The sequence below is a fragment of the Saimiri boliviensis genome, chromosome 15, assembly GCF_048565385.1.
Source record: "Saimiri boliviensis isolate mSaiBol1 chromosome 15, mSaiBol1.pri, whole genome shotgun sequence".
Taxonomy (NCBI): domain Eukaryota; kingdom Metazoa; phylum Chordata; class Mammalia; order Primates; family Cebidae; genus Saimiri; species Saimiri boliviensis.
The window spans coordinates 73,026,817-73,042,251 of record NC_133463.1 but is presented as its reverse complement, the minus strand read 5'-3'; the positions used below and the strand labels follow the sequence as shown (position 1 = coordinate 73,042,251).

General features: G+C 33.1%; 1 protein-coding gene across 2 annotated transcripts in view; it reads left to right on the top strand.

Moving 5' to 3' along the window:
- Window positions 1-15,435, top strand: part of TMEM65 (transmembrane protein 65) — a 74,526-nt gene that overhangs the window by 44,674 nt on the left and 14,417 nt on the right. For both annotated transcript variants that reach the window (XM_039464925.2, XM_039464924.2), the window contains 4 exons: window positions 2,184-2,251; window positions 6,817-6,871; window positions 8,036-8,078; window positions 9,993-10,098. In XM_039464925.2, the coding sequence (XP_039320859.1) occupies window positions 2,184-2,251; window positions 6,817-6,871; window positions 8,036-8,078; window positions 9,993-10,098 (272 nt within the window). The remainder of the gene's footprint in view (window positions 1-2,183; window positions 2,252-6,816; window positions 6,872-8,035; window positions 8,079-9,992; window positions 10,099-15,435) is intronic.

Genomic DNA, 15,435 nt, shown 5'->3' with positions numbered 1-15,435 from the left:
ATATAAACATTAAAAACAAATCTTATAGTTCAAAGTGATTATTATAACAGAGTGCCTTGTTTTTACTGACCAAGTTTTACTAGGATAGCAGTTTGTATAATCTTAATTTAAGATCACCTAATTTTAAGATATTTGTAACTGGCCAATTTTAGAGATGCTATTGAGTGAATCCCAAAATGTTAATTAATTCTAAACAGTTTCATAATTATTTTGCTGTACTTAAGTAGCTTTCTCTTCACTGTAAATGTTTTATTTAGTGAATTTTTAGAATTTCATTATATTCTTAACCTATTAAATTTGTAATATGTATTGGTTCTGGAAGCTGCTTTTCATAAAATTTTGAGTGTTTAGTGAACAACCAGACTTAGCCAGTAAGTTAAAAAACTAAGGCTAGACTCTTTGAAAAATTCCATTTTATTAATGTTCTACTTGATTTTTACCATCTTTAATAACCTAATATTTTTTGTAATTAAAGATATTGTCCTTGATCTTGGACATTCTTATTTAAAATCAAGAAGAAATTTTAAATGACCTATTTTATACTTATTATGTACTGGTTTCTGTAATATTGTATAGCTATAATAATATTGAAATAATAGTATTCTTATACTGTATATAGTATTGTACCTTGGTCTTAGGCACTGATAGTGGTTGTGGGTAGAAGTGCTTTTTTTTGACTGCTTATTAGCTTTCCCTGATAGGTGCAGAGCTCAATATAGTAATATCAAATTTTTATAACTTCCGGATTATATTTTAATTATACTTTCCGTGGCAATAACTGCATTAAAAGAAAAAAAGACTCTGAAAATTAATAAACACATATAACCAGTTGGTTTAAGAGACTATTTTTTGGATGTTTATTTATTTATTTATTTAATGTTTGTTGAAAACAAACTATTTTTTAATGCTGTTGAAAAAAGTCCTCTACTGGACAGATGTTCACTATACCTTGGCAATTTTTTTTTTTTTTTTTTTTTTGAGACGGAGTTTCGCTCTTGTTACCCAGGCTGGAGTGCAATGGCGTGATCTTGGCTCACCGCAACCTCCGCCTCCCGGGTTCAGACAATTCTCCTGCCTCAGTCTCCTGAGTAGCTAGGATTACAGGCACGTGCCACCATGCCCAGCTAATTTTTTGTATTTTTAGTAGAGACGGGGTTTCACCATATTGACCAGGATGGTCTCGATCTCTTGACCTCGTGATCCACCCGCCTCGGCCTCCCAAAGTGCTGGGATTACAGGCTTGAGCCACCGCGCCCGGCCCTACCTTGGCAATTTTATAGATTAATTAGAATAAAGTCTTTGAACTATTCCCAGCTTTTAATCTGTTTCACAGTCTGCCTTCAATTCTCTCAATCTGGAATTCTCTTACTTTCCAGGTTAGTGGTCATCAACTTAATTAAATAATATTTTTTGAGCATCTTCTATGCCCTCGGTTTTCTGCTGAAGATGTAGATATGAAAGAAATGAAGATAAATATATAAAAAATATGTAGGTGTTAGTAGTTACATTTCTGATATCTCAGATCATTTAGATTATATACCCAGTAGATGAGGTAAGGTGTGTTTTTGGTAGCAAGAGGTGAAGTTACAATTTGATTTAAATAATATATTGATTGTTTATAGTTTGCAATAGCATTTAGGAAGATTAGTAAATTGTGGGGAGTGGGAAAGATTGCACATAGATGAGATAATCACCTTTTACTAACATTTCTTTAAAAAAAAAAACAAGTGAGTAAAAGCAACCAAATAGCTTCTCTGACATTTGATTTAGGACATTTTTAATTATTTCTAATACAGAAATCAATTTTATAGTATCAGATTTTAGGCATAAGAGAAAAAGAAATTGATGTCAGTAGCAATTAATCAGGTAAAACATGGTACTTATATATGTTTACTAATTTGTTCTACTGTTAATTGTATGTATATTTATGTGTGTGTGCTTGTGTTACCAGTAAGAAAACACAAAAGCCTAAAACAATTATTTTACATGTTTGTATTTTTTCTGGTTTTGTTTTTTTCCCCAATGTAGCTTCTATTTATAGCAGTAGCAGCATCTATTGGCTATGGAAAATGAGAATCAAATTTTGAAGATTATCAAGTCTGTTTAGGATACTTTGATCATATCATCTGTTTTTGTCATTCTAAAGTTATAGAAATCTTAAAATATATTTTTCTGTTTTTCAGTATTCATCCACAATGCGATACCTTTCATAGGGTTTGGCTTTTTGGATAATGCAATTATGATTGTTGCAGTAAGTTCTTTCTCTCACTGCTTCTATTTTAAGTTAATAAATTAATGTGGTCTACATTTTCCTCATAATTTTCCTATTGTAGTTATAAAGTTTTAATATAATGAACAAGGATGTTTTTTACTTATATTAATTAGACCGTAGTTCAATTTTAAGGCATCATATTTATTAATCATTAAGATGTTAAGTAAGCCATTTAAACAAATAAACTTTTGGTAGAGCATTTAGACAGAACATTTGGGGCCTATATTATCCCATTTAATCTCAACATTCTTAATAAAGAAAAATACTATGTAAAATGTTCTGATGTTCTTTAATTGTGTTGGCAATTATCATCACATATATAGGTAAGTTTTTTATTTAGTTCCTTGTTCAATTTTCCAATGTGAAAATTTTTTTTTTTTTTTTTTTTTTTTTTTTTTTTTTTTGAGACAGAATTTCGCTCTTGTTACCCAGGCTGGAGTGCAATGGCGTGATCTCAGCTCACCACAACCTCCACCTCCTGGGTTCAGGCAATTCTCCTGCCTCAGCCTCCTGAGTAGCTGGGATTACAGGCGCGTGCTACCATGCCCAGCTAATTTTTTGTATTTTTAGTAGAGATGGAGTTTCACCATGTTGACAAGGATGGTCTCGATCTCTTGACCTCATGATCCACCCACCTCGGCCTCCCGAAGTGTTGGGATTACAGGCATGAACCACTGTGCCCGGCCGTGAAAGTGTTTTAAAGCATGTTTGGATACATAGTCTAACCTTCAGTCTAGCCATTTTTTTAAAGTTTCAATTCAATTAAATGAATATATCTCCCTTTTGCCTTTGTTCCATCGTAGTGTTAAAAAAATTCCCCTTTGCTATGGTATTTTAATGTAAGAGTGCTCCTTAAAAGTGTTTAATCTCAGAGATGGCTGACTTACCTTTCTTACTACTATGTAAGGCCTTTTGTTAATGTATACCACTATTAGGTTCATACTCTACAAGTCAGAAATGGATCCATGATTAAAATGCAAGTCTTCTGAAACTGCCCAGTGCTCTCTCCATTTTCAAGAACATACCAAAATTTAACTACAGCTTATGAATTTATCATAATGAGGTTTTTGTTACAATTAGATTTGATTTACAGTAGTTGTTTAAATAATCTAGTCAACTCAGATTTCAGTAGTTTCAGAGAAGAGGGCATGGTTCTAAATAGTTGAATAAGTTTCTCACATTCACAGATATATAAATAGGCCAATTTTATTCTTATATACATATCATGAAAATGCCAGCCGGGCGCAGTGGCTCACACCTGTAATCCCAGTACTTTGGGAGATCGAGGCGGGTGGATCACAAGGTCAAGAGATCGAGACCATCCTGGTCAACATGGTGAAACCCCGTCTCTACTAAAAATACAAAAAATTAGCTGGGCATGGTGGCGCGTGCCTGTAGTCCCAGCTACTCAGGAGGCTGAGGCAGTAGAATTGCCTGAACCCAGGAGTGGAGGTTGCAGTGAGCCGAGATCGCGCCATTGCACTCCAGCCTCGGTAACAAGAGCGAAACTCTGTCTCAAAAAAAAAAAAAAAAGAAAATGCCATAATCAGTCAAAAAGCTAGTCACTTCTCTTATTTTGTCCAAGTAAGATAGATTGATCACAGTGTAGTTAAGATGGCAATTACCAACTTCAAATACATATTTTTAGAATATTTTATGTGAAGTCATTCTTTTTAGCTATTAGCATTAGATTGAAGGTAATAGATCTTGAATACACTTAGTGGGAGGAGAAAACAGTATAATGTACTTTGAATACCAGTTTATGAGTTCTCAGGTAGGGTCTTAATTTAAACTCGTTGGAGAAAATCAAAGTGTTTCACACTAGAAACTTTTCTCAGTTGGGACTTACAGAGTTTGTTCTCAGCTTCACTAACTCTAACTTTTAAAAAAATTTTTTAAATGATAGCTAAAGTGTAGGAGACTGCTGAACAAGTGGAATGACCTTAGGATTGTTGAATGTGAGGAAAATACCTATGAGAGAGGCAGGTTTTCTTTTTGGTGTTTTAGAAATCACAAGTACTACAAATGGACATAAATATATTTGGTTTCAAAATAGGAATTTTAAAAGTATTTACATTGTATAGATTATAAATTTTATGTAAACATGGTTCATTCAAGAATGGTTTTGTTTTCTATATAGTCTAGCCTTATATCCAGATTGCTGGGGGTCAGCTACTAAATCAAACACCCACATTCTAGGGTCAAATTATTGTAGTATTGTTCACTATTTGATGTTCCCCAGGTCTGGGCCTCATTATTAGGATAACTAAGAGTCCATTATTTTTCCAGGCCTGAGATGGTTAACTCCAAATTAGTAATACTTGTTATTCTGTTTATATTGAAATCCAGTTTCAGGGGTTTAACAACCATTTTATTTATTTTTTCTTATTTTTTCCCTCCAGCACATCCAGTACACAGAAAAGCAGTTTTTATTTAAATAATAGTGAAATAAATGTTTAAGCCACTGACATCACTACCTGATTAATAGTAGTAGGTGTGGCAAAAATATTATCCTGTGATAGTTGCAAACTAATTTAGAGACAATAAAATTTTCCATTGAGGCTTTATAATATGGAATGCTGAGACCAAAACATATAAATAATTTACTGTAGAATCTATGAAAGGGGAAATAAATGATTATTATCTTGAGAATGTTTTTCATCTTTTATTTAAAAAATATTGATCAACCCCTCTCATTGTGGGACAGCTATAACTGTTTTAAGACAGTAAGTTGAGGAGATAGTTGATTCTTCTTTTTTTGTATCATGGACTTTTGATGTTTTCCTCCTTCCTGTTAGGTGTACTTTCCCACCCTAGTGGTAGTCATAAAAACAAATTCCTGTGTAACCTCTGTATTAGATTTGGCCCTTATATTGGTTGCTTTTCATACTAAACCTTTGTTTCATAGTTTTAAAAATATTTTTATATTATTGGATTGCTTTTTATAACTAGGGTTTGTTTTGAGTTACTTTACTTACAGTTTAATTGGATGGAATTTATTAGAATTCTAGAGTAGATTGATTGTATTAAGAATAATGAACCACGTGTAACTTAAGACAACTATTAGTATTCAGCTTATTTTTAATTTCTACCTCACCTATTAACACAAAGTTTGATGTAACTATGGGACGCAGTAAAGCAGTGGATAGTCCATTTCCCTCAAGCCATCTTTGACTTTATATGGGGCTTTTCTTGCTGTTAAAAGGACCTTCAGCTGTATTACATTCAACCAAATGATTAAATTATTAAGAGATTCTCTTTGGGCCATTGCCAGCCATCCATTGCTGTTAAGATGCTGTATTTATTATTAGACTGTTATCATGTGCTTCTCTTCTATATTGGTGCTCTAGTTTTTTTTTTACATTCACATATAATGATACACATCTTCATTCTTTTTCTCAGTGTCTTACCTTTTCTTTTCTTTCTCTTTATTTCTTCTTCAGAAATCTGTTTCTTGGGGTATATTTACAGCCTTGTAATTCGAACTTTTATGCATTAAGACAAAAGACTTTCGAACTTTTATGCATCAGGCTGTTGGGTCCATATTCAGCAAGAATTATGTATTAACGTGATACAACCAAAAGCTCTAGGGGAAATAATCTTGAGGAAAACTCTTTTCCGTTTTGTAAATAATTGATGAGGAATGCAGTTTTTCTACATAACAAATAGGACTTTTTTCCCTTCACAAATATCATTGAGATTTGAAACATTTTTTAGAAATGTTCAAGCACCAGTATTCAAGAGAACTCTTGAAAATTAACTAATGGCAGCATTGCTCAGGGATTCGAACTGAATTAGCGCAGTAGATCCTAGGGTCTCTATTCTATTGGAATAGTTCAATCGCCTTCACTTCAGTTCCTCATTTTTAAAATGTAAGTGAAAATGTGAGCTTCAGAGGAATGATGATATACAGGTAGAAAGTCTTAAACTCAGTTCAGTAGCGATGCAATAGGGCTTTGTTTTTCATGTAGATCTATTGTACTAAATGCTGTTGCTGCTTATAAATGAATGTATAGTTTCACTACTTAATGGTTAAAGAGCTACGTGTTACAAGGATAATTTATAAACCCCAATTTCCCTAGAAACTGGTTTAGTCTCTTTTTAATCTTTTGATAGAGTAAATAACAAACTGGTTTAGTCTCTTTTTAATCTTTTGAGAGAGTAAATAACAATAGTATAGATGTATAGTTCAGAATATAAAATCAATGTGAGTTGGTCTTGTGTTCAAAAGCTTTAAAGCATTTTTCTCTGTGATAGAAAAATATAAATTCTAGATTTTTAATGAAGAATTGTATTTCTCTTGTGTTGCTAATTTTATTTTTATAAAAGCCTAATTTGAATAAAATATTATTGATGTTATATCTATGAATCATATATTTAATAATGTAATGAATTACTACATTATATGTGCATATTTGATGTATATAATTTTGTAGCACTAACATGTTGATTTCACTATTGTATCTGTTTTTATCAATGCTTTGCTATTATTTTGTAGTCACTTCAGCTTTAATTTTTAAGATTAATTTTTTATCATATTTCAGGGAACCCATATTGAAATGTCTATTGGAATTATTTTGGGAATTTCAACTATGGCAGGTATTTAACAATAGTTAATGTTGTTACTTCATTGTCTTTACATTTATAAAACATTTCAGTAGGTTTAGAAGAGGGAATTTATTTGAATGAGTTTACTCATTGAGATGTCTGTTAATTTTCTTCATCCTATTCTTCTAATTCTTAGTTTTGTATATGTTGCACTTTTTCTGAAAATTTTAAGTACTTTATATTATTAGTTATTGGATAACAGTACTCGGTTACACTGATTTCGCTAAGACAAGTTTTTCTGGCAATTCAGTGTTACTCCTAAACATTTCTACCCTTTGCCACTGTTATTTATTTATGAGACGGAGTCTCTGTTGCCCAGGCTGGCGTACAGTAGCGAAATCTTGGCTCACTCCTGGGCCCTTGCCCCGGGCTCAAGTGATTCTTTTGCCTCAGCCTCCTGAGTAGCTGAGACTATAGGCGCCCACCACCACGCCTAGCTAATGTTTGTATTTTTAGTAGAGACGGGTTTTGCCATGTTGGCCAGGCTGGTCTCAAACCCCTGACCTCATGATCCACCCGCCTCGGCCTCCCGAAGCGCTGGGATTACAGTTGTGAGCCACTGCGCCCAGCCCATTACTTACATATTTATTTTTTAATTTATTTTTAAGTAAGTATATATATATATATATATTTTTAAGCTGGGTAGAAAAATCAAAGAAGGAAATACAGGATTAAACATCTGTCTCCTCTGTCCTTTTTACCACTCTGTTCTTCACGGAGGTAGAATTTGGGAACAGTTCTATGTTGTATTTATTGTAGAAAGCATTAGGTAAATGAATTAATGAGAAAAAGTATTTTTTCTCCTTGACTTTCTTGAATTTCATAGCTCTACATGCAACTTTACTAATTCCTTTAAATATTACATGAAAGATACTAGAAAATATTGTACAATTAATATTGAAATCAAAATAGAAACTGGCTGCCATAACAGAAGAAAAAATACTACTTAATGGAGGTAGACTATTATAATTTCAAAATTGTGTTGTATTTCAAAACCTTCAGAATAAGAGCTGTCCAATGAGTTACTTTGGATATAGTTGCTGTAGTTTGAGAAATGTGCAGCTCTTCCAAAATCAGTGCTTATTGATTACATAGTGATGTATTATAATTATTATTTTATGTAATGATTTATTTGTTAATTTTTTAAATTTTTAGCTGCTGCTTTGGGAAATCTTGTGTCAGATTTAGCTGGACTTGGGTAGGTTCATTCACTTCTTCATTTGTGTCTTCTGTACTTGCTGTCTTTCTATTCCCTACTCTTCTTTAATTGAGAAGCATAAAAAAGGAATACTTAATTTTTCTTTGTGTTCTAGAACTAAAATTTCAAATTTACGTTTTCTAAACTAATAATACTAAATCTTTGGTGTTCATCAAATGTAGATGCCTGGGTGATATCCCAGTTATACATTATTAGTATCTCTGGAGAGGGAGCCCTAGCATTTGTGTTTGGTAATTTTCATTAGTGGTTCTGATGTATGCAAAAATTTATTCTAAATCGACTGTAATATAAGCAAAATGGAACTTGTGTTTACTGAAGTATTTATATGTATTTTATAGAGATCTCCAAGGGTAAGGCAGGATTAAAAGCAAGAACTCTCATTATTCCACCTCACGCTACTCCCACACAACCCAAAGAGAAAGGATATGGCTCAAATTTGAGGATACCTACTAGACTTATTTTCCAAAAGGGGATTTTTCAAAGGAAGTAATGGCCAAAGCATATATGGGTGTGGCTGTTTTTTGCTCTTTTTACTTCATGTGGCAGGACTAATGAAATAAAATGAGGATGTCTACTTAGAAAAGGCCAGCATTCTCTCTTTACATTCTTGTTCCAAGTGGCAGATGGCCTGAGCTGCTTCCTGAGCTTGGGGAAGGCTGGGGGAATATAAATTAGCCTAAGTGGACATTATTTTGATAAATATGCTCTCTCTTGCTCTTTGACTTTGTTTCTTCTTTCCCTGGTTCATTTGAGTGTTAGAATTTTAGAGCTGAATTTTTTTTCTTAGTAAAAGTTTACTTAGCCCTGTAATCTAGGCAAACCAGCTTTATAAGTGATCCAACCTTAATCTTTTATGTTAGACTTCTGCACTGGTGTTTGAGGCCAAAGCCACAGTTAAAAATGAAGTTTCTTTGCTTTAGGACCATGGCAAGAATTTTATATTCTTGAAATTCCTGGCATAAATATATCATGACGTCACCTCTTAAACATTCTATTTCCCAGTTTTCAACATTAAAGTAAATAATGAGAATATTATAGTCATTGTATAGCTTTCTGATATATTTAATAGAACCAAATGGTCTAGGAATTTTAAAGCCATTTAGTTGTATATTACATCATAAAACAGTTATTTTCGTTTAGAGATGAAGATTTTTCTGGGAGTCTTCGTGTTTCAAAACTGTTTCTCTTCTCTCTTTTTGGGGGGTATCATTAAATAACAAATGTCACATTTTATGCATTCTCAGATGCATATTCTTAACATACTTGATATCAGGATCCATCTTATTGTTGGTAGTATGCATAGTTTAATTGGCATTTTTTTTTCATTCTTACGGTTCATAAAGTAAGAGTGTATCCAATAAATGATGGCAACTTAGAATTGATAAAATACTTGAGAATGGCCTGAAAGTTCTAGGGTATTTTTATTAGTTTACCAATCTGAGGAATTTTGGAAACTTTTGCTGTCTGATAAGTTACTAATTTGTATCCTATGTTAAAGTGCTTTGCTTTGCGTTTGAAATAATTACAGAAATTCTAATTATCTGTATAAAATTGTTATATACCTCGAATTGTTTTTAAAAATAATACTAGAGAATAATTGCTCTAAGTCAATTGATTTTCCTTTGTATTAAATATTAATAAGAAAATATTTTTTAAACAATATATTTACATACAATAAAAATTGAAAGTTGTAAAGACTGTTTATGTCATTTCTGGAGTACCAAGCGCAAATGTAAAATTATCTTGCTTCTCCTTGTAGTAATTAGTTTTTTACTGTATGAGGATATTTGCATGTCTTTTTAAAAACCTATATTCTATCCTCATTTTTTTTTGCTTTTATAAAGGCTTAATTGAAACATAACTCATATACCGAATTGTCTTGTTTCTTCAAAGACTTGCAGGCTACGTTGAAGCATTGGCTTCTAGGTTAGGCCTGTCAATTCCTGATCTCACACCAAAGCAAGTTGACATGTGGCAAACACGTCTTAGTACACATTTGGTAAGTAATTTACATGGTTTATGATAATGAATTGGGTAGCTAGAGCAAGATACGGTATAGTTCAGGCCCTTGAGAAATTTGAGACTAAAAATGGTTTGAATGGAGTTTTTAACAAAAATTTTCCAGGCCTTGGCAGTTTTCAGAAGAACAGTAATTTATGTTATTAACTCCCTATTTTTTGTAGGTATACTTAATTTTTAAAAAATATTTATGCAATTCACTTAGTAGATACTCCTCAATAGGAGTATCTCTTAAAGGTTGGGGACTAAAGAACATAAAATGAATAATAAAGAAAATGAAAAATTATGGTTATCCTTGAGGAACTTGTTTAGGTGGAAAACTAAACATGTAAACAAATTATAATTTAGTTTGACATGCAGTAATAGAATTATGTGCAAGATATAACAATGATAGAGGCAAGGGAATTAACACTGTGGGGAGAAACTTCTTTTGGTGGGGAGATTTCTTGGTGATTATTAGATCTAAGCTGATTTTTGAATTATTGATGAGACATTTTCTAGATGAATAAGAGGAATTCCAAGTATACTGACTAGCAAGTAGAAAAGCATGATAAAAAAGGGTATATTTAGGTAAATACAAGAACGTATTTCAGGAATATAATATGTAGTAGCTGTAGGTACCAGCAGCAGCAAGCAATGTTGGAGAAGTAAGCATGGATCAGACAGGAAAGGCATTGTTTATGAATGCTAAGGAGCTTGAGCTTCTTACCTAAGTGATGGAGAGCCAGGGGAGTTTTAAATAAGAGGGAAACTGGATGGATCGTGATCCCATCAATAAAATCCAGAAAAAAAGGAGGAAGAATAAGCTTGTAAGGGAAGATCATGAGTTCCATTTTTGACACATTGAATTTGAGATACTAGTAGTACATTTGAGTGGTGACAACTTAGTAGGCATTTGGGTTAAAGTCAGGAGTTTAGATAGGTCCGAGTTAATGATAATGGATATTGTCACTCATTCATTCAACAAATTCTTATTGTTTACGTATTCTATGCCAGGTAGAGATGTAGGAGTTTTGAATATATTGGTTAACAAAATAAGATCTTATTTCTGGTAGATCTTACATTCAAGCAGTGGGGAGACAGGCAATAAACAATATGATAAATAAAAATACTTAGCATATTAGAAGTTTGTATGTGTTATGGGAATAAAAAGAGAAAGCAGAGGGAGGTTAAAGAGGCTAGGAGTGCTAGGATGGAAGCAGACTGCAATATCCAATAGGAGAGTCACTGTAGGCCTCACTGAAAAGGGAGGTGATAGTTAAAACCATGGAAGAAGATGAGATTTTATAGGAGAGTGGTTCTCAAAATATGGTGCCAGCATCAGCAGGATCAGTATTACCTTAACTTCTTAGAAATGCAAACACTCAGTCTTCATCTTAGACCTGTCTATTGTTATGTAAAAATTATTATAAATTCAGCAGCTTAAAACAGCATATATTTGTTATCTCTCATTTTCTGTGGGTCAGATTAGGAATAGCTTAGAAGTGTCCTCTGGAAGGGTTCAATCATGTCCAGATAGGACCTGGTTCCTTTCTGGAAGCTCAAGTGGTGATAGATCCACTGCCAGGCTCACCCAGGTTTTTGGCAAAGTTAATTCCCTTGTGGCTGTGAGGGACCCAACTCTGGCTTACTGTTGCATTCTCATCTCCTAGAGGCCTTCCTCCGTCTAGAGGAAGCTTGTGCAACCTGCTTTTGGTAACCCAAAAGTTACCACAAATTGGTAAACTAAACTGTTTTAAAACATTATGAGATTTTTCTGGGATTCTTTTTTTTTTTTTTTTTTTTTTTTTTTTTAAGCTTTTCAGCTATCGTTAGTGTTAATGTATTTTATGTGTGGCCCAAGAAAATTCTTCTTTTCCAGTGTGAACCAGGGAAGCCAGAAGATTGGACACCCCAATCTATTGGTCACCTGCAGTTCCTTGTCATGTGGTCCTTTCTGTAGACCCTCTCACAACAAGGCAGCCTGCATCTTCAGAGCCAACAAGGCAGAAAGAGAATGAGTCTGCTGGGGAGATGGCAAGATGGAGCCCTGTGTAATGTAATATAATCACAGGAGTAGTATCCCATCACCTTTCCTATTATTCAAAGCAAGTTAGGACATCCTTCCCATGCTCAAGGGGAAGAGATTATGCAAAGACTTAAATACCAGAAGGAAGGAAGGTATCATGGGGGCTACCTTAAAATCTGTCTGCATGAAAAATTCTGGAGACAGAACCCAGCAATTTGTATGTTAATTCTGATGTACATTAAAGTTTGAGAGCTGTTGTTCCACAGAGAATGTGCAGAATTAAAGAACCCTAGAAAATACCTAAGAGCTCATAGTCTTACGGAGCTTTTAAGGAAGGAGTTTTAAGAAGCAATGAATGGTAATCAATTCCTCTTGATGTAAAGAAATCAAGTAAGATTTCTGATAATTTTTGTTTGTTTGTTTTTGGATTTGGTATGTGGTTGCTCACTGATAATCGTTTCTGAGCAATTTCTGTGGACTGATATAAGAAAAACCAAATGGCAGTAGATTGAAACATTAATGGGAGATGAAGAAGAATAAAATGTAAAATTAATGTACTTAAGTTAGATGGAATTTATTTTAATGAAGATATTAAATGTTTTGGAAGTAAACAATTTTTACATGCAAAATATTCATACAGAGTATAAAAACATGCAAATAGGTAATATAGAATTAAATTCATTGCTAATCACTTTAAATCTGCAATAATTGCTACCCTTTAAAATATCAGTAGTAAAAGGATCACAACTATACCAGGGAAGTGTTTGGTTTTCAATCAAAATGTAGGAAGAGTGTGGAGAAACAAAATGAGGACCTATTTGCTTGTTGTATTTTACTTTATAAAGGTTGAAAAGTATTTTAAGAAAGTTGAATGTTAATTTTGGGCTTTTTCTTTTAGTTTACATGTGTTCATATCTTATAGTTTGTAAGTAAAGTGAGACTAGCCCCTGATACCAGCTGGAGTTTTGAGGGAATAATGATATTCTAATATTCTAACAATTTGTCTTAAAATTTTAGCATTGAAGTTGGGATTAGGAGAAGTTTATTTTTCTGGGACATAATAATTGTTTTCTTTATATATTAAAAGTAGGTTCATTTTCTCTTCCCTATGGCAGAAACATCTAAATACTAAACTAATATTAATATATTGAGCGTGTGTGTGTGTGTGTGTGTGTGTGAGATGATAAAGCCCTCATCAGTATATGGCAACAGTGATTCTGTTCCTTAGTTTTTGACTCTGCTTGTTTTATATTAGAATCAAATCTTTTACCCTGTAACATAGCATTTTGATTCTATACAGCCTACACTATTTGAAGTTAGTGATCAACCATCTACTCGTAACATAAGCTAACTCGGAAATTTACCCATAATAGAATATATACAAGTACACATGCAGGTTCCAATTGACATAGGTGTATTTTTAAACCTCAGTTGTAATTTGGTTGTTTGAAAGTCAAAAGATATTTTCTTATGAAACAGTATTACAGATGGACTCAAGCTCTACGATTAGCCCCAGTGTAGTTAACTATGGGGCCTAGAGTATCATAAGACATAGTTATAATGATTAAATAACTGTTTTTTACAATGGAAAGATTTGTTTCAGTTCCCGGATCAGGGAGTAAGAAAAGTATATCACTTTTTTCCTTCCTCTCCACCCTATTGATGTTATATCTCTTGAGATAATTGGGTTAGAAATTGCTGACTGGTATTCCTAAAGTGAGGGGTAGGGAAAGCCTTGGTTGCTGTGAACTATAGTAAACAGTAATTCTAACACAATGGGTGAGAAATGAAAGTGGGGCCTATTAGCAATGGTTATTTTATGTATATGAGAAAGTCAGGAGTCTAAAATAGAATGTAATGATTTCTCTCTGCATGTATTCAAATGAGTAAATATGTTAAAGTCAAAAAACAAGAAGCTGGGATTAACTTTATCAGCATGTGGAATGAAGAAAATTTCTGCTTGTTAAAACTCTGCATGAATGATACCTTTTAAAGTTTTGGCATAATGAACATAACAGTTTTGATTATTAATATCAAGCATTGGTTATAATACCGATACCACTACCACCACCAAAACCATCAAAATAATAGAGTTGAATAATTTTTATGCAAGCTATTGTCAAAACATTAGTCTACTATTAAAATTCGTTAGAAAAACTGTAAGATATGATAGCTAAATAGACAATGTATAAGAGAAAACATTTCATTCATGGTTAAGTTTATGTAGCTATCATAATATCTGTAATGTTTGCTAGAACTTACTTTGTCTTTCTCTATGTACTTAACTAGAAGTTCCTGAAGGAGAGAGACAGACTGCATAAGACTAGTCCATCTCTGTGGTACACCCAGTACAGAGTTTGACACATTGTAGCTTCTCAATAAATATTTGTATGAGGAAATGAAACTTAGTTGAAAAGTATTTAAACTTGATAGTCATCATAGGAATGCGACTTTTGAAAACCATTTACAAAAATAAAAGTTTTAAATTTTTATAATGATCTGGGTGTGGTGGTTCCTGCAGCCTGTAATCCCTTTTGGGAGGCCAAGGTAGGAGGATCTCTTGAAGCCAGGAGTTCAAGATCAGTTTGGACAACATAGTGAGACCCTAGCTCTACCAAAATAAATAAATAAATAAAACTAAAAAAAATTAGCTAGGGATAGTGGCATGTGTCTGTAGTTCTAGTTACTGGGGAGACTGAGTGAGGAAGATCACTTGAGCCCGAGTTCAAGGCTGCAGTGGGCTATGATCATGCACTGCACTCCAGCCTAGGTGAGAGGGAGACCTTGTCTCTAAAAAGAATAAAAATAAAACAAAATTTTTATAATGTAGGAGAGGTTGCAGGAAAATTGGTATTTATGTATACATTTATATATACTGAAATTGGTACGTAAGTATGTGCTGCTTTGTCAAGGATGGACAGCATGACAATACTTCATGAAGATGCACAAATATTAATTCTATTTGATTTTTACGTAAATAATTGGGGAAGAACTATACATGGAAATGCTCATTGTTATTTCTCTTACAATGTTGAAGAAGTAGCAGTGGCTATTACTGTAAAGAGTAGAATATAGACCTGTCAATTCAGTGGAATTTAGAAGTCTTTAAGTTTATGCAGCAATTTGGAAAAGAGTTTATAAGAAAATGTGTGGTCTGTGCAGGGATACGGATTGAGGAAGAAAACAAAGCTATGTTTACATAATGATTATGTCTACATAAATTAGATATAATTGTATCTACATAAATACAGGGATAAATATTGAAAAAGAATATATATGAATGGTAGCAAATCCAAATATATTGAGAAT